Source organism: Heliangelus exortis, chromosome 11 (assembly GCF_036169615.1).
Source record: "Heliangelus exortis chromosome 11, bHelExo1.hap1, whole genome shotgun sequence".
In the NCBI taxonomy this organism is placed as follows: Eukaryota; Metazoa; Chordata; class Aves; order Apodiformes; family Trochilidae; genus Heliangelus; species Heliangelus exortis.
Genome location: NC_092432.1, coordinates 8,711,390 through 8,739,339, shown reverse-complemented (window position 1 = coordinate 8,739,339; position 27,950 = coordinate 8,711,390). Strand labels below are relative to the sequence as shown.

General features: G+C 39.0%; 1 protein-coding gene across 1 annotated transcript; it reads right to left on the bottom strand.

Annotated features, from left to right (window-relative positions):
- Positions 1–27,950, bottom strand: ABHD17C (abhydrolase domain containing 17C, depalmitoylase). The gene is made up of 3 exons (XM_071754369.1): positions 26,571–27,950; positions 5,191–5,370; positions 1–1,509 (listed from the first exon to the last, which is right to left on the bottom strand). Exons 1-3 carry the CDS (start codon positions 27,119–27,121, stop codon positions 1,290–1,292), a joined length of 951 nt encoding a protein of 316 aa, XP_071610470.1. The 5' UTR covers positions 27,122–27,950; the 3' UTR covers positions 1–1,289.

The window sequence follows — 27,950 nt, the reverse complement described above, 5'->3', positions numbered from 1 at the left end:
TTAGCTCTAATCCATGCATCCTTTATTCCATTACAATCACTGTGTTGCATTCTAGCAACAGGACACAAACTGCAATCAATCGCGATCAATTTATACAACAATCTGAGGCTTACAGTACATTTAAGGCCTTTAAATTTGGAAAAATTAGACCTACGCTAGTAGTGTAACAATTTTTAAGTGTCTTGCATTTCTGATGCATAATCTGTGCGATTCCAGTGTCAAAGAATCAAATTACTTCTAAACTAAAAAGATCATCTCAATGAAAATTTAGTTACATAAATTCATCAAAACATAAATGTGTAAATTTTTTTTTTTGTCCTGGAAACTTTATAAAACTTTAATAGCAAAATAATATAGGGATAAAAACATATTTTAACAAAATGTATTCAATCATATACAAACCAGAATTTTGCAGTTTATTGTAACTAGACTTAAATTAAAACTACCAATTAAGAATCTATGCACAATGTAAATTTGAATATGTACAGTACTTTTAAAAATTCTACAGGAATGCTTTACAGAAGGAAATGTCTGTTATGGCTATTATTCAGACCATCTGAATATTAAAATGAGTTTTCTAGTAGTAAATTTACACATTTATTTTTAAACAAAAGCGATTTTGTCCCTAGTTCCTTTACGAATATTCCAGTTATGTTCATACAGGTAATGGAGAAGTTGTTACAGAGTTTAGCCCCATATAGTAGTTTGTTTACTTCCAGGAAAAAGTGTATTTAAATAATTTACTCAGGAAGATCAGTAAGTCAACAAAAGAACACTAAAAGGGAGGAGGGGGAACTTCATCACAATAACTTTCCAGTTACAATACCACAGCTAGAAACTTTTACAGAGAAAGGACTCCCTCAGATTGAACCCATGACTGATTGTTCAGAACAAGCTGTAGCTCATAACAGATGTGTTCTCCACACTGAGAACACTGAGTCTTTGTAGGACAGAATTATAAACGATCTGAAGCGAGACAGATAGAACTGATCTTCGATTAATACAGCACTAGGTAAAAAGTGTCCCCATAAGCAGCTAGTATTCCCACTTCCTTCAGGGCAACGAAGCTAGAAATTGCTGGAATTACAGTAGTTGACCATATCTGTGTGCATTAGTAGAATAATTTCCAGATACAAAAGACAAATTTCATCAGATGTTTGATTAGAACACCCCAAAGACAGGGTATTTCTTCATAGTATAAAGCTATTACAGCTATCCAGTTAAAGCATGTGCAAAACCAGGTAATTTCTTCCGTTCACAGTAACTGAGGTAAAATCAGGTAGGCTTCTTCAGGAGTTGGGAAGTTCATGAGATATGAACTGTTTTAGTCTCTCTAAGTACTGTGCATAAAGCTCTATGTCATTATGCCCAGCCCCTTCCACCCAGAGGGGCTCTACTGCTCGTGGACATCGCTCGTACATGGCCAGGCCGTGGGAGAAATCGATTACCTCATCTTCAGTACCATGGATTACCAGCACAGGAGAGGTCACCTTAGAGATCTTGTCAATGCTGGGGGATGGAAAAGTAAAACAGAGCTCAGTTTGAGCCTTTAGCTTCTGTACCATTAAAGAAAGCAAGCTTAACTATCAATACATGATCCAGTTACCAATGCTCATTTTTAAATGGCTGCAAAATACTGGAAATGTGCCCACGTGCTACAGAATGAGGTTCACTCCCAAAATGGACCTGTAAACAGAGCCTGCACTGCCATCATCCCACCAGTTCTGACAACAAGCTCAAATGAGCAGCAGACAACATTTGGCACAAAAAAAACCCAACCCCAACAAAACAAACCACAAACAGTTGAGTCTACCACAAAGACCATTGAGAGGGAAGCAAGATTCCATGGGACACGCTGCCAGTGTGGACTCTTCACATTCCAAATTATCACCTTCCAATTTAACAGATTAGGAACTAATTAGCCACATTCCAGCCACAATACTCATTAAATAATAAAAAAAAAAAGCTTTAGCTCATAAGGTTACAACCTGTCTTTAAACCCATAAATTAAAGCAGATTCAGCTAAAGAAAAACAATCTGTCCTTTGTAGTGATTGTCTGCAATCAAATGGCAAGAAAGAAAACTGGGAGAAGAGCACTACACAAGGATATTTAACCACAAGCCAGAAGAAATACACAGGAATTTACATCATGCAGCAAACTACCTTAATTTTTTTCCTTCTTTTCCAGCTACACTGAGCAGACCAATATAGCTAGTGATTACCTCTCAGAGGAAAATGAGTTCAGAGGAAAGGAAAGTCACAAAGGCCCCTTCACACCTACAAGTCCAGGTCAGACAGTCCCAATTCTGGAGCAGAGGGGTAGCACATGAACTTCCAAGTGGTGAACTGCATCCTTCTCTGACTGCCCATGAAGGCACCAGTCTTTATTTCCAGACTGCTGTTTCATGTCAGTAGTTACCAATAGTTCCCAATTAGTACATAGCCACCAAGTGCTAATGAACTTTCAACTTCCTACCAGTTCCACTTACATCAAAGGAAGGAACTGGATCAGGACACTATGCAGAATATGGGATGAAGTGGGTGGGAAAATGAGCATTGGTAATACTCAATTTGACAGAAGGACAATCCTAACTCTTTTTGCTATCTTATAAAATGTGTTCAGATTTTCCTGCCTCCAAAGACCAACAAAACATGGAATTTGGTAAGACTAGAGATTTTACTAAGCTATCAAAACTGCTTAAAATTATTTTAAAATACTGATGCCAATATACACTGACAAGTGTGACTTAAAAACAGGCTTAAAGAAGCTTTATGAAAATACAAAGTTGATTAAAAATTAAGATATAGACTGAAGCACTAAACCGCATGCATACAAATCTCAGCATTTAGCATTCTAGAGAAATGTCACTCGCATTCCAGTAAACACCTGAGTGTAAACACATTTCTGTCTCTGCCTCAATAATTCTCAAAAAACAAAAAAACCAAAAAAACCCAAAACAGGCTTCATGTCATTTAAAGAGCAAAACTGTTACTTAAAATTAAAATGCAGCCCTTTTTTACTTTTCCTGACTGGAACTTGACTTGTGTGCAACTGTGCTGAAGAGATAAATATCCCAAGAACATACAAGTTATCAGAATAATGCAGATTTTTACCCCATAATTTTCATCCCCAAATTAATATCATAAGCAGAGGTAAATACTTTAAAAACAACACAATATAAAAACTGAACTCTTAAGCCCACGAAGCATCTGCCCTTGAGTTCCACAGTGTGACAGACATACCAGCTACATACAGCTACAGAGATGTTTATACATAACTTTAAGTAGCTAGATACCAAGTCCTCATTTATTGTAAGAAACCAGGAAACTCCTTTCACCAAAGTATTCAGGTTATGAACCTATTTTTTTCACATACAGTCACAGACCATTAAGGTAGATAATATTTGGATTTTGGAGAAAACTGGAAAGTGTCCCATTGCCAACTCAGCAACTCATAAGGCTGTATTCAAACTGCACATGGGACTTACTTAGTATTCTTAGCCACTTAGTATTCTTAGCCATACTGCTCTGCAGCTAGAAAAATCTACAGGGACCAGTCTCATGGAGTCCCAACATAAAATGCACATAATAGCAGCTCACTGTAGGTGCACACAGAACTATTTTGCTTCCTGCTGTGAAGACAGACAGTTGAGCTGCACACACTCATAAGAGCACATTGCTGTTTATTTTCATTGCTTACAGCATAAGTGAAGTCAGACTGACAGCAATGAACAGCTCAGTAGGGTAAGAACAAAATACTCAAGTGCTACAGTACATCTGTTGTCACTGCTACCCCTCCCACTTTCTTTTTTAAATTGTTATTTGATTTGGCTGATACCAGCTAATAATCACTTCTACTTTTGTAATCAGAGTTATTTTTAAGGCTTGGGTTTTTTCTCTCTCACAGAAGCATATGTAAATAGTGCATTTTAGGTTTGAGGGTGATGAATGAGCTGGAGTATAAGGGTTTTAAATTTTGACTTCACCTTCAACTATTTAATTACTTATTTAATTAATAACCTACCTGAAAGAATTCTAAACACAGTGACTGGATATAGGTATTATGAGAGCCACTATTACTTCTAGCTGCTTGGGAATACAGATCTATACCTACAACCTCCACCACCTTCTAATTTTCATCTGTTGTAAACAAAACAAAGCAAACATAACAAATGCTATGAATATCCCCTCTTACACTTACTGCAGTCATGGCCTTCTGAATCAAAGTCAAGCTTTGCACAAGACTTCAGTGACTTTTTTGCATCTTCTTCCTTCCATGGACCACTTAGCTTTTTGTTAGTGCCTCCTCTACCCTGCCCCCAGATCTATATACACTGCTATAAAGAAACTGTCTTTCCCTCTCATATTCTCCCATAATTTAAACTGGGTCAAATGAGGAGTTTTAAAAGATTCCTAGAACATCTGCTATTCCCAGATATTTGGATACTCTAATTTAGGTCTGTTGCAACTGCTTTTCAAATGAAAGAATCAGCTGTAAAGGCAACTGTTTCATCTTGAAATCATTTTCTATAGCTTCCTGTATGTAAAACATTCTAGAGCTTCTTGAAACAAACTAAAAATCTTCCAAAAGAGGAACAGTAACTAACTTTGTTTTGGTTACAGGCATTAGGATCTTCCATGACCTCGATCAGGGAGGAAGAAATACAAGTTTCTGTATTCTTTGTGATTTCCTATGGACAGGGTACCAAAGATGCATAAGTGTTTTACAGACAATGACCAAAGGCAAAGAAACACTAAATGCTGTTTGAAAACATCACATCTGTTTCTTGGTACCACACTACTTTCTAAATCAAAACTGATTGAATTCTTAAGACTGCACAACTACTAATTTGTTAATCATTAGCCTGAAGGACTCAATGGTGCATTATCAGTGTCAAGCTGCTACTCCAAACTTGAAAGCATAAAGGTTCTGCCATTAACAACATAAATTTAAAAAAAGGGAAAAATTAACTGTAAACACTAAGACTTCATTTGTTCTTTGAGTCATCTGAGTTTGAAACTGTCATCAGCCTGTTTCTCACATGGTGAGTATTTTCTTGGATTTAGAAGGTATGCATACCTGAAGTTTAAAAAACAGGGGACAATTCAATCAAGTTTCCCAGAAAGTTACACCACTGAAAGAGAATAACTGAGCACAGAATAAATCTCCTTGCAGCATTTATACATACCTTGGAAAAGCATCAAAGCAATAGGTTTTCCTGGTGTCAGGAAAAGCTACCCGTAATCCAGACATCAAGGGAGAATGAAGGATGACTGCTGCACACTCGTACCGAGATGCCAGGTCTACTGTAGGGACAGTACCAATGCTCTGACCATACAGAATAATGTTCTCAGGACTAACACCATACCTGTAGAGAAAAGAAACATCCTTTTAAAGGAGAAAAATCCAAACCCCAAAAATATTTTGCATCACAAATCAAATAAACCAAAAGAAAAAAACAAATAAAAATCCAACCCAAAGCAAACAAAAGGAGCAGGGGATAAAAACCAAAGCATCCCCCTCATCCACTGTAGCTCTTTAAAATCTGTTCCTAGGAGACATGAATTTACAAGTTTAAATTTTAAAGCAGACCAGTAAAGTAATCAAAATATTATGCAGGCTGAAGAGATCCACCCTCAAAAGAAGAATGTCAGTTTGTTCATTAATCTTCAGCATCTTCATGAATACCTCTTATCTCTAACTCTAAGCAAATTATAAATCAGACTTCCTCCCTATCCAGAGTCACTCTCTGCAATTTCAATTAGATATTTTGGAAACTAGCAACCTTTCCACCATTAAACAAGAGTTATTCCTTTATCCACCTTTATTTCCATGCAGCTGAAACAAAAAGACCAAACTGCCTTGTCAGGGTATATAAAGACATCAAAGAGGATAAAAAAATCAACAGGAGAGTTCTGTTCACTTTTTCAATTTCTGATCAGCATAAATTACTCCTCATTTTTCTTTTCACAATTTAATATATCAAGCTTATTTTGTAACTAGAAAGATACATCATTCCATAAAACTCAGGCTTCATAGGGAGTCCTGAATGGCTCCCTCATATTCCCATCTAATCTATAAAATATTATAAAATATTTACCAAAAAAATTTCTATGTGTAACTCCACTTCCTACTGCAAGACATATAATGAATAATTGAGTGCAGAAATCACTTCTAGTAGAAAACAATTTCTGCAGAACACTCTTTTTGCCAGTCTACACTGTCCACAGTCCTGCTATCACTGCTATGACAATGAAAATAAAACCCTACAGGCTAAGCTTATATATTACGTACACCAGGAAGGTTTCAACTTCTCTGCCAAGCTGGTAGGAAGGCGTATGGCATGCCTGGACAGTACTTGACTTTCAAGCAGCTAAATGACTGGGTATGTGCAAAAGAGTGAAAATTACAGTAGAAAATAATAAATTAAAAACGAAAATTAAAAACGAAAATGATAGAAAAAGAATCCAGTACTAACTATCCAACTACAAGCTGTCAAGGCTGCCTAGTTCTATGAAGTAAAACTAGGGTAGATTGTAGCCCTCTGTGAAATTGGAATTTTGCTAGTATTTCTATACTGCTCAGCACAAGGGTGCTTTTGGCATTTACTGTAACATGAATAAGCAATTGTATAAAAATGTCTCCCTGGAGTATAATTTTTTCCTCTTGGTAACCAAGCAGCAGATCACGTTGGTGGTCTATCACCACAGCCATGGCCTGATGTTTTTAAAGAGATGCTGTGAATCTCTTCTAGGATTTTTTCTCTCAGTTAGAAAGAGTCCAGCACAGTAGAGCCTAGCTGGTTTTGGTATGCATGTTAACAGGATCTTGGAGCAAAGTCTTGACCTCCCAGACTTCATTTCAGCTGTTGGGTGTAAAGGGCTGGAGGGATGAACCTTTGCAGGCAGCACACACATCCAACCTGCTGATCTACCAGCTGCTGTGTTGTATTAAGGACAGGCACCAATGCATCAGCATCAGGGAATGTAAGAAAATGTGACTGGAACAAGATCTTCAAGTAAGAATGATATTAATGCTGGAAAGACCATTCAGAACTCCAGCATCACAATAAATGGGAAGTCCCCTTTCTAAAAGGTTTATAGTCTAAGCAGAATATGGAAACAGATGTTTGAATGAGAATCAGAGGGTAACATGACAGCATAAGGTAACAAGAGAATTCCTAAAACACACAAAACAACTGCCTTAGTATGGCAATTTTCTTCAATATTAATCAGCTTTGTATTCATGCCTTTTGATGATATTTTTTTTCTGAAAATACCTCATATTGTAAGCAGAGCACCTTGCTGCTGTGTCAATAGATACTCTAGGAAAAAACACCAAACCTGGCATACTCTGAAACTGAGGTTAAGTCAGATGCAGCCTGCAGCATCATTAAAAAACCTACAGAGGTCTCTAAAATTAAAGCAGCTCTTCATCACTAAATAAATGCTACAACAATTCAGTGTCTTACTCTGCATAAAGGTGATGTAACAATTTTGACCCCCAAGAATCATAAAAGGGTACTAGGACACGGAGTTAGTCTGGGACTGTTTGAGTTAGGGACAATCCAACTTTCCAAGACAGAAGAGTTACTGTAACAGATCTATCTTTTTAAGCCCTTTACCACCAGGCCATCAATCAGAAGGTGACACATGCTTACCCCAAACATCAGCAGAAACAGCTATACATAAAATTTATACTGAAAGGACATATGACAGTTCATAAGTAAGGCCCACAAGTAACTGAGGCATGTAAGGTTCTTAGGATTGAAGCCCAAGGTTTGGTTCCATGACACTCCACATCTTCACAAGCACTGCCCAGCTGGTGACTCAGCAAGCACCGTCCAACTGGGAGTACAAAATGACCTGAGGATTTCATATTTAAGAAACAGTGATACTGGAAGTGAAGCAGAAGAAGAAAGAGATGGACAAAAAGGTAGCAGTGAAAGGGAAACTTAAGTGACATGGACAAAATGAATGAACGCGACAGAAAAAGGCGTAAGATGTTCTGAGAAAAGAGGACTCCTGTTACAATCTGCTCTCCTATTAAGGAAGAAAATCCTTCCACCAGCTAAACTGCAGCTCCTAAAAATATCTTCCTCGAAACACACAAGCTTTGGTCTCTGTGGAAACAGAACTCCATCCAAAGGAGCGGGAGACCCAAGTTAAATTTATGGATGTGCTCCTGCACTTCTGTGGAACCCATCAGAGAGTTCAAAACAAGCACTGCAACACTGCAAGCATGGAAAGCTGCCTTCAGCAAAAGCAAAGTAGGAGGACATTCAAATAGTTCCTGTGGGCATATGTAAAACACTGATTTGACAGGGGGGGAAAGAAAAAAAAAATGGGCATGCATCTCTCCCCAGAGGGAAGTTAATTACTGAGAAGTGCAATTTAAATTAAATTGATGCAAGCATTTCTGCTCTACCCCCACTCACCAGCACTGATCAGGTGGCAAAGTTCTCAAGACCAGTCTGCTCTCAGAGCCCATGAGTAGATTATCTGGATTACAGATTATATTTCTTATGTGCACAGAAAAAAACCCATCTACCTTCACAAGCAGTACAGCTACCTGTCCTTACAACCCACCACCAACTCAATCCAGGTCTAACTAAGGCACTGACATGAAGTTAAGAGGAACACAATGGGTTTTTTCTCCCTGTGTTACCACCTCCATTTAGGCAAACTGGGTTCCCTGTTCTCACATGAATTTTGGGCACAGACGCTGGCTGTTAACAATCCATACCCCAGACCCTTCTGCTTGCTTCGGCACAGAGTAACAAGAGACCTCACAAGGACAGCTGGACAGGAGAGATGGGGGATATCACTGAAAGCAAGAAGGAGCATGGGACAATTTCTAGCTCAGTTTGCTTATCTGTATGATTGTGGCTTGGGCCATGTCCCTCCTCAGCTTCCTCATACAGAGATGATGGTATCTACTGCTTTCCTCAAGTACTTCAAGCCTTCTGGCTGACAGCACTACATGCAAACTATGCATTATCATAAGACATCTTTATGAGCATACTGATTCCACCCCGTCCCCCAGGCTTCAGCTTTGAGTGATACAGATGGAAAGTTTACCACTGCTATTTTTACTCTCTCCTTACTCAGTTGAAAGCACCAGTGGAATGCTGCTTCAGGGCCTCCGGACACGTCATCCGCTGAAACCTTGCAATGTTCACGGCCAAAGTTCCAGCATCTGTGCCAGCCCTCAAAGGTGCTAAATACATATTCATTAATGAGGCTGATTCTTTTTTCAGGTTCACCCAATCAGTGAAGCTAATCAGACCCTATATTTTCAGTTCTGAAGCTTTATGGTATTTGCTGTCTCAGTATCCTTTACCCAAAATGGGAAGCACACAGATCACCATGGATATAGCAACAGCAAGAAATCAGTTTTCAGAAACAGTCACAACAAGGCAGAGCATTTTGATTACACAAACCCCACTTCACAACGCTGTGAAGACCAACACTTTAACTGCTACTAACTAAGGCATCTACTGGTGGTCAAGTTCTTCCTTACAGCACACTTGATAAAGGTAAAAAGACCAGGAAAACAAGGGAACTACCTCGTGTGCAAGGAGACTGAGTTGGAAACTGTGCACTCCCCTCTCAAGGGAAACACCAGTGAGATGATTAATTTTGAAGACACAAAGAAAACACAGAACACATCAGGAATGACATATAATACTACATTTGGAAGAAATAATGGCTTCTCCAGTATTTTCACTTGAACATCCATGTGCTCACTTATAAGAAGATCTTCACAGTCTATTCCTCAAGATGGTTTCTTTTTGTTTATACAACCTATTTTTCACAACTCACTATTTGTTGCCTTCTCAAAATGCATTATCTCTTAACTCTATAATCTGGAGAAAATTAGATTGCTTGTTAAGAAACAGGTTTTTCTATAGCATCATTTTAGTTAAGATATCATCTACATTTTCAGAAGCAAGTGGTTATTTAATCCTGTACAAAAAGGCCAGGTGCAAACTGCGTATCTTGAACTAGAGTTTACTTTGTAGGACTTTTAAGTTGAAAAAGCTTAACAAGAGAAGCTAGCTCAAAAATATTACTGCAAGTAACTTACAGTATCAGAACAAAACCCACTGAATTCAGTAAGTACCACTCCAGCACGGCAGCCAAAATACCACAGAAATTACAGTGGATTTTCAGCCTAAATGCCAACACTACATTGAGAGCAAGGCACCAGATGAAGGAGTTTTGGTGTTAACCATAACAGCAACTGTGAAATGAGAAAAATCAGAATTATATCAAGATTCACAGGAGACCCTGGCAGACAGCAAGAGTCCCTGTGCCAGTTTCTCACTCTGCTTTCCTTGAATCCACAGAAACAAGGGTCTAAAGTTCTTCACTGTTTTACTGAACACAATAGACATTTATTAGTAAAATTATGCCATGTCATCTTCCTCCTCTGCCTCCTTCCTATTCAAGTCTACTAGTTGTATGTGATTGAAGTTCAGGTGCAGCAAACTCCCTTTGACTTCACTTTTTCATTGTAGAAAGAGCAAAAAAACAGCTTGGGAAAAAAAAAAATTGGCATATTTCCCAGCACACTGTCACAGGAGCAGACAAGTAATTCCACAAATGTGTTCACACTCAAAATAATTTCAGTGGCTGCCAGAGAAATTTAATCAAGGAATCTGCCACAGTTTTATATCACTGTTACTTTACTGCCACATCAGGTAGTCACTGGGCTATGCTACAGAGAAACTCCAGTATCAATCCAGTATCAATACAGGATAACTAACACTGGAGTCATAGAATAAACTTCTGACTCCTGAAAATGCTCTTTTTAAAGGCTACTTTGGAAGATCATTATTTGGAAACACCACAATACTACAGGCTTGATGAACTGTGTCACTGTAGCCCTAATCCAGTGTTGTACCAGCTCTTCTTTTCATAGAAGTAAATAGATCAAGTGCAATAAAACTTCTAGGCACTTCTCAGGATGAACACTTGGACTGCAGTAACCTAATTATACCAAAGCATGAATCACTACAGCTGCTTCTTGATTACTGTCTTGTGATAATCAGCAACATGTTATCAAATATTGAGAACTGTGCTCAAAGTTCAACCCTGTCCTAACAAGGATATTAAATACCACTGGTGAGCTCAAGCAACCATGACAAAAGTTGGGGATCTACACACTACTGAGCAGTGAAGCCACTGCAAGTTTGTCCTTCACAACCAGGGTAAGTAAAGGTAGGCAAAGAAATCGCATTCCTTGGTACAAACTGTAACAAAATTGCATTTTAAATTAATTTAATTAGCCACAGCTACACTAAGTAGCTTTGGGATAGGGGTTAGGTGCCTTTTTTTTTTTTTTTTCTTTTTTTAAGAAAATCCAAATAAAACAAGTCTTGCTAAGTCCCTATTCAAATATAACCTTAAATTCAAAGATTGTTTGACAACTGCAATCAGACTGCATCCATCTATTCTAATTTTTCAAGCATTCTTCAGAAACGGGAATGAGAAGAGAAAAGCAACGTAGGAGTATATCTATATAAAAAACTAGATAGTACACATCATCAGCCAGGAAAGATGACTTCTGCAAACCTTCACTCTGAAGAAATCTCTTCCAAGCTACCAGAGTAGTAGTAAAATGTGATACAAGACAGAATGGGCAGAAAACAGTTAATCTGTGCTTGCAGAACAATTTTTACCTTTTTTAAACAGCCTTTGTTTTTTTTTTCTCATGATCTAAGAACTTAACTGTATTTATAACATGACTCTTCACCACCACAGTAAACCAGAATACTACAAGCTGGTGTGTTTGGTGTATGTTAGATTGCTCCTTTGTCTACCACATGAGCAAGCAGCTGAATATACAAACAACAAACAGATCCAGAACAGTTGCTGCTGCCTGACTGAGGGCTTAGTTGTTTGGGTTTTTTCCCCTAGATAGAAGAGAATGAAGAGCCAGTTTTCATTAAATGGAATTTAAGCAGTTACTTGTGCCATGGGCACATAGATAGGTAGGACAGAATAAGTTCTCCTCTATATTCACAAGTGAAAGCAAGAAGGCCCCTGCCAAGCAAAACCAGACACTTGCAGGACATCCAACAAAAATGAGCAATGATGTGGCTGAGCCTTCTGTTTGGACTCCTTTATCATTCCACTACTTTACGACAAAAGGTGAATAAGACTCCAATACTCAGTGTGCATTCACTGAGGGAGGGGAACGGAGCAGTTCCCTACATAAACCCCACTAAATCCTGGGGGTATTTTATTTCCTAATCACCAGAGCAGATGCAATCCAAAGCCACTGCAAATTGAAATACAAGAAGCTAAGAACAGTGAAAACAGGAGTTAAACACATGGATATATTCAACCATAACTCCTCTCCACCCCAAACTTCTTTTCTTTAGCAACCTTAGAAATCACCTCAAGCTCTGGAGCCAGCACCAGGCCAGAAAGTTACTGTTCTGAGGATAGACACATGCTCTCCACTCTTTATAGTCTCCTGCTTCTCCCCAAGTGCTTTGGTAGAGCAATCTTGATTTGCACCATTTAGTCCCAAGACACAAGGTGTAGTTGACATTCTAAAATTAATTGTTCACGCCAGTTATATGAAAAAATAGAGCACTGGAGTTAACTTTAGCAAAGTATTTTGCATTTAAGATGCTCTGTAGCAAATAAACATGGAATACAGAAGGCTTAAGCTTTATTTATCAAAGACAGGAAACCTTTACTGGCCACTAAGAACTGTCTTCATGACCACAGCATCAATATTTCATATTCCACATTCTTTTTCATACTCTTTACTGTAACTGGTGTATAAAATCTATGTAGTCAGTCTCTGAGGTACATTTAAATAACCTGAGACAGCAGAGAAAATTGTTACTTTCACAGAGAAGCTCAGTCTTCTGAAGTGAGGAATTCATTAACTTCATCTTCAGCTTCTAGCTCACTTCTGTCCTGCTGTGGTATTTTTGTTTCAGCTGCACACATGGTACATGGTATTGCATAATACAGCAGAGCTAAGACAGATGAGCATACTCCTCACAACATCTGACAAGATGAAATTAAAACTTCAACAATCTTGTCACTGTTGCAAATAGCCTGCACTTTCACCTTGGATATCCTACACTCAAAAGCTGAAAAAATGCAGTGAACTACTCCCTAAAAATTGTATTCCTATAGGGATTGGTATGAAGAAAAAGAAAGATTTGACAACATCCATGTACTTAAATACAATATCTTTATATTAAAAGACTTCAGTTAAAACAAGTATGTGTTAACAATAGAAACACATTTCCTAGGAAACATTAAAAGAAAACCTGAGCACAAATTCTAACACTGGTTGTGCAGGCTAACACTATGGTACACAGATTTTCTGCTATCACAGCTATTTCTCAGATTTCAGTTGCTTCCAGACTAAGGCTGAAAATTCAGAGTGAGCCAATCATTCTGGCTCACCTCCCAAGCCCATCACATCACCCTCCTCACCACCCTTGGCTCAGCACTGGGAGACAGAGTTTACAAGCCTGGAGGAAGTTCTCTTGCTGCTCTCCAACAGTTCTCAAAGCATTTTTGTTCAGGAGCACTGTATTATTCCTTCAGTATTCCTGTTTATTGGAGCACCTGACACATTGAGCACTACTCCTACCCTGACTCCACATCAAATAGTAACTTTCAGCTGCATTTCCCTTACCTCTACATACCTATAGCATCACGCAATAGTTTTAAGGCCACCCTGGTGCAGCACTTATTGCCAGGAGCTGCACCTAAGCCCGATTTAAGCCTCTGACTCATGAGTTGAGATTACAGATCTGAAATGGAGCACAGTGGCAGCTTCTGACCCAAGCTGCTGCCTGCTCCACCCATCCCTGGCACTGAAACCTTTCCACCAGGTACAGCTCAGCTGTACAAAGCAGGGAGCAACTGCTCAAGTGTAGGAACCAGAACTGAGATGAAAAGAACTGGCACCACTCAAGGCTTCTTTAAATAGATCAGGCTGGAGTTGCTGAAAACACAGCTACCATGCTACGAAGATATAATGAAGCAAAACCAACCCAAAATTGTAACCAAACTGCAAAGCTCGTGGAAAATTTCACACTTCTAGGTTTGCACAGCTGGTTAGCTATATACACTAACTTCATAAAAAAGCTATTTCCAGACTAAGGCAATATATTAAAAACATATATAAATTCTGTCTAAAACAACTGACCAGATCATCTAGAAGAATTATGCTAAACTGGAATTAACCCTTTGGAGACTAATATTAGGAAGGCTGGATGGAAAAATGCAAAGACAACTAAACTTGGTATCTATAGGACTTGACTCAGCAACTACTTGGGTAATTAGTTCCACTCCTGATTTAATTCAAGCAACAACTTTCTTTTGTGTGAGGGGTTTCCATTTTCTGATTTATTTGGTTTTGTGTTTTGTTTGGGTTTTTTTCTTTGTTTCATTTTGTGTTTTGTTTTTTTTTTCTTTCTTTCTCGCCATCCTTTTGCATTCTCTTCCACCTATTTTTGTAATTATATTTAAGTTTCAGTATCTAAGTAAAAGCTAATTCACCTACAGGTTTTACAAAGAACTTCACACTTCCAAAGGCTCACAGTATTAAATTACTAGCTTTGTTACTATTCTTTGATGCTACAAGCCTTTAAATGTTAAATATGTGGCACTGATACAGCATTTTCCTTACAGACCGTCATAACTATATCCAGAAAACAAGCTGATAAAGATTCAAATATTATCCCCATAATGGTAACATAACAAACTAAAAGTTGAACCCCCTTGACAAATAGCAAGTGTTTGTACGTGGAATCCTATCTCAACAAACAAAATTAAAGCCATTTTCACACTGTTCTTCAAAGATCCCTGAAAATCTGAATGCAGCCTCTCCCACAGAGCATCAGAGCCAAAGTCCCAGAGGATTTCATGGGGGCTGGTAAGGCCTTGCAAGCAGATGAAGGAGATGCACCACTTCTTCCCATCCAGAAGCATTTGTATTGCTTGGGCAGTGATTTGAGAATGAGGGGGCAGAAAGGTGGAATGGAAGACAAGAACATCAGAGAGGTCGTGATACAGAAGTGATGAGTACCAGTGAGCTGGTCTAATATTCCTAAAGAGAACTGACTGCAGCTGAATGCATCTGTCCCCAGTATATGAATATTTTATCAGCCAGCATTATAGGAAGATGACTCAGCTGGCAGTAGGATTTCTCTTTCCCTTATATACTTACATCAATATGCTCAAGCACTGTAGAAGAACAAAGTTATTTAATAAGATTGGGCTTCTCTCTAAGATGTGTAGTGTCTCATAACAACTGAAGGGCTCTGTGCAGAAGCCAAGTGAAGAAGTGTCATGGCTAACCTGGAGTCCACACATCCTGCTTGGAGAGCACTTTTAAAAATACTTGGGAAATATTTCATGTTTCTTCAAGTTACTCTAATGACTTCCACAAATTTAAAAAAAAAAAAAAAAAAAGCATTATTTTCTTTTGATTTAAAAATCAAAACAATAGGTTCTTCTTCTGCACTGAAATGTTTTGTGAATCAGAAGTAGGAATAAATCCTACTTGGATTAGTGACACTGTAACCCCTATTTTCTCCCAGATAAGTGGAGAAAATGCATATAAATTTTTTAACTGCTCCTAACATTGAGTTTTATTAGTGTGAATATGTAAGCACTTAAGCATCTGCTTTCAAAAAGTGGCAAATTTGCAGCCTCAGAGAAACACTACTCTCCTGATGAGTCTCTCCTGCCTTCTCTCAATTATCCATTTTCAGCTACATTGATTAAATATTCTAACAAATACAGTGGTAACTGTGAAATGGAAGGCAACAGCTATTTGATGAAAGCAATCTACTGCTAGAAAATATGCTTCCAGCACCTTTTCAGAAACAAAAAAAGTGTTCTTTCTCCATGCCATTTTTATATTGGCACTCTGACTTTTAGTCACACCCACCAATTCCTTTCTTCCTAAGACTTCCTCCAATTCTTCCATTCCTGTCACTCAAAGATGGGCCAACTTGAATCTAAGCAGGATTAAAGATCTATTGCTCTACAAAATTTACACATTATCAAGCCAATATTTAAACCTGCACTGGTTTACACTTCATTTTCTCTTGCACGTTCCTTTAATGAACTTTTAGCACAACAAATGTTCAGACTCCAGTAACAGTCAATATAAAGCTAAGATGATTAAAAAAAATATACAGCAATCACCAGGATTAACAGCACCAGATGTTCTAAAACAGCAGACCACAGATAACTAGTTCAGAGCTTAAAAATCAAATTTCCTAGCCAAAGCCTTTATTAACACAAACCCAGGACCTAAATCCTGCCTCCCTTCTCCCAGTAAATACTGCTTAGAATTGGGAACAATAACATTTAGCACAGTGTCAAAGTTTTTCCTGTGTGCTTCTGTTTGGTTGAAGTGCTGATGAAACTTTCCTTCTGCTCTCCAGGAACTTCACAAGGTAGAATAGAAAAGTACTTTATCACAGAAACAGATGCCCACATTTAATTACATGCAAAAACACTGTCAGTAAGTTTTACCTATCTAAAGTAACAAATGTTAAAGGAAGAAATGGGAACGGCATCTCTTCTAAAAGTACTTTCTCATAATTTCCCTCAACTCACATCAGAAAATTCAGTCCTGAAACCATGTCATAGATGCCTGTTCAGCTTATCCACCTATATTTCTGGCATCATCCAAGCTTCTATGGAACAAAGGATATTTGGGACAGATTGTGCAAATCAAGAGGCTTTAACAGTGGTCAGATGGCACACTTACACACTTTGTTTTCTGCTAACATAGTCAGTTAACATGGTCAATTGCTTTTGTAGGGTTTTTATTGTGAAAGACTGCTTGCTAATCAATTTTTCCCCTCAAACTCCACAAGAAGCAGAACTACCTAGCAGTGGATCAAGGACAACTGTTAATGCAATCACTTAAGTGCATTATTTCAGCTGATGCTAAAGGTAGAAACTGATCTGCAGATGCGGCTTAGAAAATATATAAAAAAATAATAATAACAAATAAAAGGTAAAGGAGAAGCAGCTTTTTGATAGCTGCTATTATTCACCATCTGATTTGCCTCTGATGTAGTCCTTTGTAAAGCAAACAGCTTACCCACCTGACGCCAGTATCACCAGAGAACTGGTTATAGAGCAGAAAATGTTAGCAATCCCCAATATATACCACACCAGCATTTAACTGCCTACCAGTATCTTTTGAAATAACAGATAACAATGCAGTGCCTGGGAAAGTAGGTGCATTAACGTCTACATTATGGTCAAACACCAATTTGGACAGTAACATTTTGGCTATGCAGGTTTTCTACAGTTTGCCATTTCAGGGTATGCCCACTTTTACTTAGAAGCTACTGTTGTTTTCTTCCCCAAAATACATTTTTAACAGTTAGCTCTGCACACAGTTACATTTTACAAATTAATCGTTTCCCTTTCTCCAAGTACCACAGAGCTTCCAAGACAGAGGTAAATTAAAAGTATTTAATGAGAATTTAAAAAAATATTTAAATAGGAAGTCTGACCAGTTCTACAGTGAAGAGGAGGAAAGACCAAAATTCCATGCTCCACAGGTCTTAGATCAGCTTTGGCAGAAGGGCCTCCAGTTTGGAAGGGTGGCATGTTTGGCACCAGCTTGCTTCATCTCAGATTACAAAACTCAATAAGCCAAGGAGACTTTACAGCCCTCTCAGTCTTTACAAAACTGGATGAACACTGAGGATTTATGACAATCTTAACTCTGACATCAAGAATTCAGATACAAGTGTATTCAGGTACATTGTTGTCTTCCTTCTTCGTTAAAGCAAATACAGATTACAATAATTCCTGTTTTAAAAAGATAACTATATTTGTGCCTCTATTCCTTCACAGAAATTAGTTTCTGCATTATCAGATTGATTTTTAGTACAAATTTCAAAAACAGGATAAAGAACTAAATGTACTGGTTTTATGCACAGGGGGCTTCAGAAGAGAACATTACATTACATGAATAATTAGCAAGAACTTGGGAGAGAGGTCAGAATGTTTCTGTATCAGAGAAACAGAAGTTTGGAAGCTGGCAGAGTTTCAGTAGAAGTCAAAACCTTCTAGGCACACTGGCCAGGCCTAAGGTTGAAACAGCACTTAAAATCTTAAACTACTGTACTGGCAGTACTGCTGTACTGACAGCAGTTTAAGTGAAAAGGTGCTGCTTGCATCAGAAAGAGATGGCTGCAATGTATGCTAAGTCAGAATGTAATTATTAACCAACTGGAGGCAAAGGTTACATGTTCATAAACTAGTACACATAAAACCAGCAAAACTGTAGCTGAAATACTGCCTCACCTCTTCCTACAAATAGCACTTTTACAGTTGGTTAAATCTGATAAGATGCTCGTACTCAGACTGAAACACTACCTTTTTTCTGTAGTATTATAGACACATTAAAAACCATACTTTACTAGAAAAATACACAGGCTTTTAAGAGTAGGAAAACAAAAAGTAATATTATGAAGACAATGCACAACACAACTTAATATGCAAGGTGAGGTACATTTCAGTCTTAGGGGAGGAAGGAGACTGACTGGCTCTAGACCAGCTGCCTCAGGGTAAGAACTGTGCAGGGATCTCCAAAATCAATATTACACTGAATTAGCTACTTCAACTTAAACAAAACAAAACAAAAAAAATCAAACAAAACAAGGCACCAAAACATACACATACTTTTGTGAGAAATGAAGCTATAAAGAGCGGGGAAGATCTGGTAAATTTGCCCCAAAGAACATGCTTCAAAACCAAGACCATTTTCCTGAAAGATGCCACTTTGCCCAGGCTGTCCTACAGCCAACATCCTACTTAGATAAATTCATCAGACAATGGGAAAGACTATACAGAAATGGGGCAAAGATTAAGATCTGTACAAACAAACCAGTCTAATGCTTAAGGCACCACTTTAACTACTAAAATTTGCTTTAAAGTGTAGATGGTTCTATACACCATTTTGGTTGCAAAATGTTTAACAGACACCTACCCCCGTATTACTGTTGTCTTCTATTTTGCCTACTATTAAGCCCTGAAAATTATTGTATAATATAATAGTTAACATAAATTTTGTGTTTAGTTTATTTTAAATAGCCATTAAGATTCATGGAATATTAAAAAAAAATACTCTGAACCTTATCTCAGTTTATCTGTACCCTGAAATAAATATATAGCTGGTTTTGTTTCTTTGCTGATATTGAACATTCTGTGCGAACATCCAAAGCAAAGGTAACTAAAAGTCAGGGAGAAACAATGTCCAGAAAGATCCTATAAACTCAGCAGAACCCTTTCTAAACAACCTCATTAAATCAGAAACATGACAATTCATGCTATTAAAAGGATGCTTTCCTGACAAACATAGTGAAGTTGGTCTCAGAATCCTCAGATTTGTTTGATCCCATTATCCATTACTCCACACTTGTTTGTTTGCTGGCCACAAAATGAAGTGGCCATGCCATGTCACAAAGTTAAATTTAACTGGAGTAACAATAGGACATTAAGAAATTTGGCAGCATCCTGTGAAAAAACCATCATCTTTGAGCTACCAGCTGACACTGCATGCCTTGAGAAGGGTTATTTGCCAGACACTGATGTACGTAGCTTGCTTCAGAAGCATGACTGGGCTGATAAGGCTTACAGTGGCCAGACTTCTTAAAGTAACATTTCTATATGTAAAAAGGAATTTTTACCCAGTCACACAAACACAAATTTTACTAAAAGCATATCCAAAATTGCCAAAATCAATAATTAATTTCAAATTAACTGTTAAAATAAAGCACGTTCATATTGAAAAGTGTACCTAAAATGAATGTCAAGAGGTTGTACCAAGAAATAACATTACTGTCAGGAGAAAGTTAAGTTTTCTAGCAAATTTGCAATACAAAATAACCACAAGGCAACACTTTGAGGTTTCCTCTAATTTAATTTTTTTCTCTCAAGACTTCAAGGTGAATGTACCAACTTCAAATCTCATGTTCCACATTAACATCATTCTTCATTTGTGAACCCACATGGAACTCCCCTTTTTGAAAGTTGAGATGATAAGAGACATATTTAATGATTGTAGGGATTTTCCCAAAGACATGCATATGCTCATCAGGAGACACAAAACCAAAGGTGGGAAGGGCACTGAGACAGATGCTACTGTTCAGAACAATTTTGCACCTTTGTATTATTTGATCTCATGGCCAGCAAATCCAACCACATTGTCTAATGCCAACAGGAGAAGATTTCTTCTGTAAAACTAGCATAGTGGTTAAAAAATACAGACTCAAGCTACACTGACATTATCTATAACCATAACACTGTTATTTTAAAACTGACCCATGTTAGAACCTTTCTGTGGTTGCATAGCTTCATGTACAAACATGCCACAATAACCCATTTTTCTCGAACAAGCCTTTGCAAAACAGAATGTAAAAGATGTTCCTCAGGCCTTTAGCTGTGCACTATTGATCCAGTACTGCATACTTCACCTATTAAAAGCACTGTTTTCATATAGCTGCCTGGGTTTACAATCACTTTTCATTGCTCACAAAATCTGACACATTAGAAAACTCACACAACACTCAGTCTGAGAGCAAGAATGAAATTTAGCTTCCTTGTCAGGCATCAGGCTGAGTGCACAAGACCAGTTGAAATCGTTCATCTAAAAACTGGAAATCAGGAGTATCAAGATGTAGCAGCACCAAATGGGTCACTGAACCTGCTTATTCAATTCACAAATCCTAGTCTCTAGCAATCTCACCTATCCACCAACTCCTACAGACACAAGAGGTTTGTCTCTTGACTGCATTTCAGCCTTTACAAACAAAAAAGTTTTTAGATTTCGACAAAAAAAAAAAAAAAAAAATCCTGTATTATTTCTACTTCATATCATTATAAACAGTCAATATACACTCAAATTATCATGAAGACACCCTATACCCACCAGCATTCAAAAATGGTAAAGATGTGCCTTTCCTGGATTCAAGAAAACACAAGGAAACCCTCGTCTTGCACACAGAAGTGTCTTCACTGTTTCTGAAATGCAGTGGCAACTGAAACTATCTCCTAATCAACAGATCAAGATTTCTGCCCTTTCTAGTGCCTAATTGACAAAACCAAGCGTGCAGGTGCACAAGCATGTTTGGCACAACACATTCACAGCTTAATTTATGATTCATTTCAACTGCTTCCAATGCAGCCCTGCAATTGATTTGTATTTGTAAGGAAGGGCAAAAATGAGCGTTAGTTATTTGCTAAATTTAATTATCAGCTTTCGGGGGGGAAAAAAAGGCAAAAGGGCTATGTCATTTATTCATTTGACTTATTGGCACTACATAATTTTGAGACTGTTATTGTACAGAGCCAATAGAAAATGCAGCTGAGGAAATATTTTTATTTTCTCTATATTTTGCTTAAAACTGTTCTTGGGGCAGAGTTTAAAAGTCACTATAATCACACTGCCCTCTCCTACCAGTCAAATAACATTAAAATGAAACCAGAAATCTGGACATATGCTCCAGAAGTTAGGCTCCAAGAAACCAATAACTCAGCACTACCTTCTGTACCAGTTGATCTCCACAACAGGAAGCATGACAGGACAAAAAAAAAAGGCAAAAAGCAAAAAGAACCTGTTTTCTTCATTCAGTGCAGAAATATTAATACCCTTGTGCTCAAGATGTGTTAGTTTTCCCTACAAAACCAGTTGTTGGCAGGTAACCCACTTTTGTAGATTGAAATACTCTCCACCCACAGCCACAGGTATTTCTCCAGTCCTATGCAGCACAGGTATTGTGGGGTTTTTTGTTGTCATTCTTTTTACTTATGCTTACAAGTCATGAGATAGTGTAAACTTAGTCTAGTTCTTAGAAACAAGCCAAAACAGCAAAGTAACAGAGATTAAATTTTGTAGGGGTTGTTTTTTGGTTTGTTTTTTTTTTTTTTTTTTTTTTTTTGGTTTTGAAGGTTTGGTGCATTGGAGATCAACACTGGCTTCGGAGCAATACCACTGAGGTTCATGCAGTCCCACCCGTATCCCACTGTCAAGAATATATTTAACAAATCTAAATGCTACCAGCAACATGACCAGGTCAGACGGCCACCCTCAACCAACCATCAGCTGAGTCTTAAAATGTGACATACTTTTTCCAGTTACTTTCCTCCCTCACATCACACAAATTGGCAGTGCTACAAGCAGACAGAAACCTTTAGTTACTTCACCATGAAGATTTAACAACATGGTCCTCTAAAAATGTTCGACTTCAATGCTCTGCTGATGTTGAGAACCAGGCCCTACAACCTTTGTACAGGAGGGTAAACTAACATCTCCAGTTCAGGCAGCTGAATTTCAGGATCTATCTACACTCAGGATAACAAGTGTTGTTAGCCAAAGGCTCTTTGGCAGCTTTTCTTCCCAAATAACACTCGTTGCAAAAGCACTCTTGACAGTGAACAGCCTCATTTTTTTCTCTAAACAAGCTTTGATCTTGTAGTCCTGACAGAAATAAGGAAATATTTAACAAAACTCCTTTTACTTCAGTGACTAAACTACGTAATAGGACACTAAAGCTCAGTAAACACTTCGACTAACTTTAAACATCAGAGCACCCGTTTTGAACAGTTGCTGGTATTATTCCCTGGGACACTCATCACCTGAATTCATCTCTTCTCACTGCACAGACAACAACAGGAGACTGGTCTGTATATGCTTCATTTTCAAGCAAAGTTGTAAGCAGTTTTTCTGATCATCTCTTAAAAAAAATCCTTTGCAAACACCTTACCAACATTATTAAAAACAAAGTGGAAAATACCCTATCAAAGTCAAAGAAAAATCTACCAGGTGATGCTCAGCAAGCAAGGGGAACCCTATTACTCCAGGTCTTTTTACAGTGATTCTACCTCTGGCTGTGCCAGGATTTTGGTTGGTAACTTTTAATCAAAACCCCCTGCATATTCAAGCTAAAGAACTCAGCTTGGATGATGCACAGTGCTAACAAAGGAAGATTCTGTTGCAAAGAAAATTAAAGCAGATAATAACTATTTTGATATATCAAAGTAAAAAAACCCAAAGCTATTAATAACCTAGAAAGCTGTAACCACGTCAGCAAATCAGAACGGAGATGAACTAAACTGACACAATCTCAGATTAGTTATCACTCTAGGTTAATCCAATTAAGTGTGTTTCCTAATTTTACTCAAATGAATACTCTTAAACTTTTCCACCAACTCGTGCAAAGGAAACAGCAGTAAGAGGAGACCCATAATCAGCACCACAAGTAATAACAACTCGCCCATAATAATAAACATTTTGGGTTTGGGTTTTTTTTAATGTTAAATTTGAGGAAAAAAATGTAAAAAATCTCAAAAGCCTGTGCATATCACTGTACTATTTCACAATTCCTTTCATCATGCCATATTGACTAAGAAGCTTAGTGAAAAGGGGAAGTGAACTAGTGCTCTCCTGGAGACTTAAAGACCAACTCTAATGTACATGTTTTGAGATTGAAGGATTTAAACATAATAACATCAACCACTTATCAAATGCTTGAACAGAAACAGGAGATATGGTTTATATTGTGCACCATGGAAAAAAACATCAAGCTTTTTTTTGTTAAATGCAACAACAACAGCTCCTCTAAGCTGTTTATCAACTACATTTTTTCCATCTCCTTTCAATAGCCAAAAGACTTGACTATTAGGTTCTCCTCTTTGACATTCTACTAGAGAGGAATTGAGAGTGGGGAAGCAGTATCTTCTTTCATTTGATTGGGATTCTAAAACATTTCCAAATATTTTCCAAATGTTAAGAGAACATACAATTTTATTTTAATATAAATAGCACATAATCAACAAAGCAGACATGGTTTTGTGCTTACCCAAACCCCAAGTGTGCATTCTGTTTTTGAGTACTGTACATTGTCTTAATGCAAAAGTGTTAGAAAGTTCAACCTTTCCATGTGGAATTCAGGAAAGGGGGAAGAGGACAACAATCAAGACATTTTATGTAGATGTTGCACTAACTCAATTAGGTATTAGGATAAGAGTTAATCATATCTCAATAAAGAGCAGCAACTTAAAACCAGGTGGACCATGAGAGAAGACAGAGTCCAATACAGCTTCTCTTCAATTTGGTTCTGATTTTGGAACAAACATAACAGGAACAAACCAACCTGCCTAAGATAAAAATGTAATCTGAAGCAATGAAAGAGAGGATTCTTTTTGAGAAATATTGAGTGAATAGACAGAAATCTGTAAATCAAGTGGAAATATATATAAAATAAAAAAATTATTGGGTAATACTTGGTATTGGAACTAGATCAACCCACACTACATTTAGATCTCTGAAGGAAGGTTCATAAAAATTCATTTCAAGGTAATAAACACATATTTACCTGGGCTGATAGATAGTTACCATTCAAACTTAAGAATTGGTAGAAATGTCACTTACAAGTATAATTTACTCATGAGGGGAGATACTAATTTAATGGGAATCAGGGAAAATAAGTTACTGTGTATTTACAAAGACTAAAGGAACAGAGAATAGTTGACACTGATACTGATAAGAGAATTCATCAGCAGACAGACTGTTGTTATAGCTCATACCTGCTATGATGACAGTCATTTGTTAATAGACAGAATCAATCCACTTTTTTTTTTTTTTAAAGCTTCCATTTTACAGTAATTTATTTTTTTACTAAGCACCTAACATACTGCAATATTTCCTTTGGTTCCCAAAAATATAACCAATGATAACACAACTACTCTAAGAGCATTGTCAAGGTACCACTAAGAAGCAGGATTTACAAACACAATAAAGTAAGAGCTGGAAAAATTTCAGGCCCTCAATTTAAGTAGGAAAGCAGAACCTACATCTTGTATAAACCACAGAACAGATTCTAATGTAGAACTATAAACTTCTCCAGTCACACTTCAACAGAAGAAGCCAAATCCTCTCAGAGCTATCTAGGCACATGTTGGCCTAGATACACACAAGCCTACTGGGCCAGGCTTCTTGACATACTTAAGTGAAGAAAACCCTTCTTTCTGGATCTACATAGATCTTAAATATATGGTAACTGTGTGTCAAGACAGAAGTACTGCCAGGAAGATGTAAAAGCAGTTTTCCAGAGCTTGAGAAAGCTGTCATGAAAAAAGATCAACTAAATATTAAGTGAAACAGAGAAAACACAGCAACTGAAGGACAAGCATCAATTAGGCCTAGCTTGGACATAACACTTTTCCTCCATTAAACCTTATTTTCATCATCTAAAAGCATAATAATGGTACTTAGTAATTTATTCTGCATACAGCATATTAGAATTATTTTTTATATTAAATTAAAAAAAAAAATTGAGAGAGTGTATCCTGGAAAATGAACCCAGAATCTGGCTTACACTCCAAACAGTCAGAACACATGCTACAAAATGGCAGCTTCCCCTTAACACCTCTCTCCCTCAAGCTCTTAACTTGACCTGGGCAGATCAGTGTCAAAAGCCGTTTGGACTCCACGACAAACCAATCCGAGGATCCTTGAAAAGCCAATTAACTAAATTAGTAACAAGTCCTGTCGCTATTTTTGAAGCTGGCATGTATCCCCAAGATAGACATTAAACACTCATTTCACATAAGCCAAGTTCATATACCCAACCCCAGAGGCAAGAACAGAAACTGTTTATCATTCTTTTCTCCTGCTTGACTGCAACAATTCAAGCTTTTTTAAGTCCTCTCTTTCAAGACATGTTCTTTGAGGCCCTACTTTAAGAACCACTTAAGCAATAGCAAAAGCTCATCATTTCTGGGGACTGATGAAGTAACAGAGTCCCTACAATGGCAATCAGTTGTATAAAGGAACCAGAGGCAGCAGTTCTGCTCAGGATTTCCTAGAAGCCATGGGCTCAGTGTTCCTACTGGCCATGCTGCCTTGTCAATTATCTCATTACTGCTCCATCCCTTTGGATGTCTCCTGCTTCTGCATCACCTCCTGGCAGAATCCCCAGCTCTACTTTTCCACCTGTCAACACTTTTCCCCTCCACCCAGCTACTCTACCTCATTTGCCAAAAGAGAAACACATCTATGTGGCATGAGCTTGCATGAAACCCCAGATGCACTGCAGAATACCAGCAGCTTCTTGGTAAGCACTAAGCTAGGCTAGCACCCAATTCCATGAAAGTTTTGACTCAACTGCATCACTTGTAAGTGTAGACAGCAGTAAGCAAGTCTCAAACAAAAGGTTGGGGTTTTTTCCATGCTGCAAGCTCAAACTGCAATCAGTGCAGCCTGACCTGCTTGAGATGAAGATTCATAATGGTACATCTGACTGAACCATTAGATCTAGAAAAAGACCAAGGATGAATGGTCGTGCATCCTTTAAACAAATGAAGCTATCCAACAACTCCCATGGTAGATCTTGATGGAACATGTGGTGAGGCCTTCAAAGTAACTCAAACCATCTACAAACCCTTCCCTTCCACCTCTCAGCAGGGCAAGTGTGCAGACACCAGACTTATTAGGATGAAACGCAGATAGAGAAACACCTCGTTCCCAATATCCATTTACCTTGTCCTGAGGGCCTGCCAGGCTGCATCAATGTCTGCGTACAGGTTTTTCTCAGAGGGCTTGCCGGTGCTCACCCCGTAGCCAGAGTAGTCATAGGAGAAGACGTTGCAGTTGATGCGGGAGCCAAGGCCAATGTAGAAGCTGCACATCTGGCCCAGGTCCACAGCATTACCATGCGAGAAGAGCAGCGTGTACCGGCCAGTGGGGGCACAACGTACGAACATGCAGCCCAGCCTGTTATCCCGAGCCGTGCGGGAGAAGAACACTTCCACGGCATCCAGTTCCCGCTGGGAATACTGCCAGTCGGCCCGCTCGCTCAAGTGCAGGCTGCAGGTGCCTGATCCCGTCGGGGTCCCAGCCCCGGCTGCCGCCCCGGCCTCCTGCTGCTGCTGCTGCTGTTGCTGCTGCTCGGGCTGCAGCACGGTGTAGGTGGGCTCCGGGGGCAGGAAGGCCAACTTGGCAGCGATGCGGCTGGGGCAAGGCGGGCAGCAGAACAGCCAGCAGAGCTCGCCCAGAGAGAAACCGTTCATTCTGGGGCCTTGTTCTGGCATCAGAGACACCGAAGAAAAAACACTAACCTACGCGGGAAAAAAAAGTCAAAGCCAAGAGACCCAGAGCCCTCCTGAAACGCAACCTTCACACCTTCCCGCCAGGCTGCCCTCCCACAATGCGAACAACAACCTTGGAGGAGCAACAGTTCAGCAAGGGCAGTCCAGCTCTTCAAAACCTGAAGGCGTCCTTATGGAAAAAATAATATTTAAAAAAAAAAAAAAAAAAAAGCGAGAAACAAGTAAAAAAACCAACACACAAACAACCCCCCAAAATATAAATCAAGTATAACCAGCCCTCAAAAAAATCCCACAGCTAATGATAACAGTAAATGCAGCCGTCTGAAGCACCGCACTAGATCCCCTCGAATGAAATAAACCACACGTACAAAAGCAGCTCCCAGCCCCCAGCGCTCGGTGCGGCGCTCCACAACCAGGAGCCCCCCGCTCCGGAGCCGGCCCCTCACCGGGCACCCGCCGCCACCCCGGGCAAGGGCCTCCTCCCCCCACAGCACCACACGCACACCCCCGCCGCCACCCCGCTACCGGCCCCGGCCCCCAGGGACGCCCAACCCCGCGGCCCCCGCAAGGCAGCAAGGGCCCCTCCTCAGCGCTACCGCCCCCGGGCCCGGCCCAGGCGGCGTCCGAGCGGCGCGGCGGCGGCGGGAGGAGAAGGAGGAGGAGGAAGAGGAGGAGAGTCAGGCGGGGAGGGGAAGGAGAAGGCAAGGTCGAGGCTCAGCCGCGCGTGGCCGCGGGCAGGGCCACGCCGGCTGCGGCGCGCAGGCAGGAGCGGGCAGCGGCCATGTCCCGGCGCTCTTCCCTCCTCGCCGCC

Excerpts from the sequence above, each read along its gene's own strand:
- ABHD17C (XM_071754369.1), bottom strand. The coding sequence starts at position 27,121 with ATGCCAGAACAAGGCCCCAGAATGAACGGTTTCTCTCTGGGCGAGCTC. Across the intron at positions 5,371-26,570 it reads TGGCAGGCCCTCAGGACAAG|GTATGGTGTTAGTCCTGAGA; the intron begins GTAAATGGATAT and ends TTTTCTCTACAG. Across the intron at positions 1,510-5,190 it reads TGCTTTGATGCTTTTCCAAG|CATTGACAAGATCTCTAAGG; the intron begins GTATGTATAAAT and ends TCCATCCCCCAG.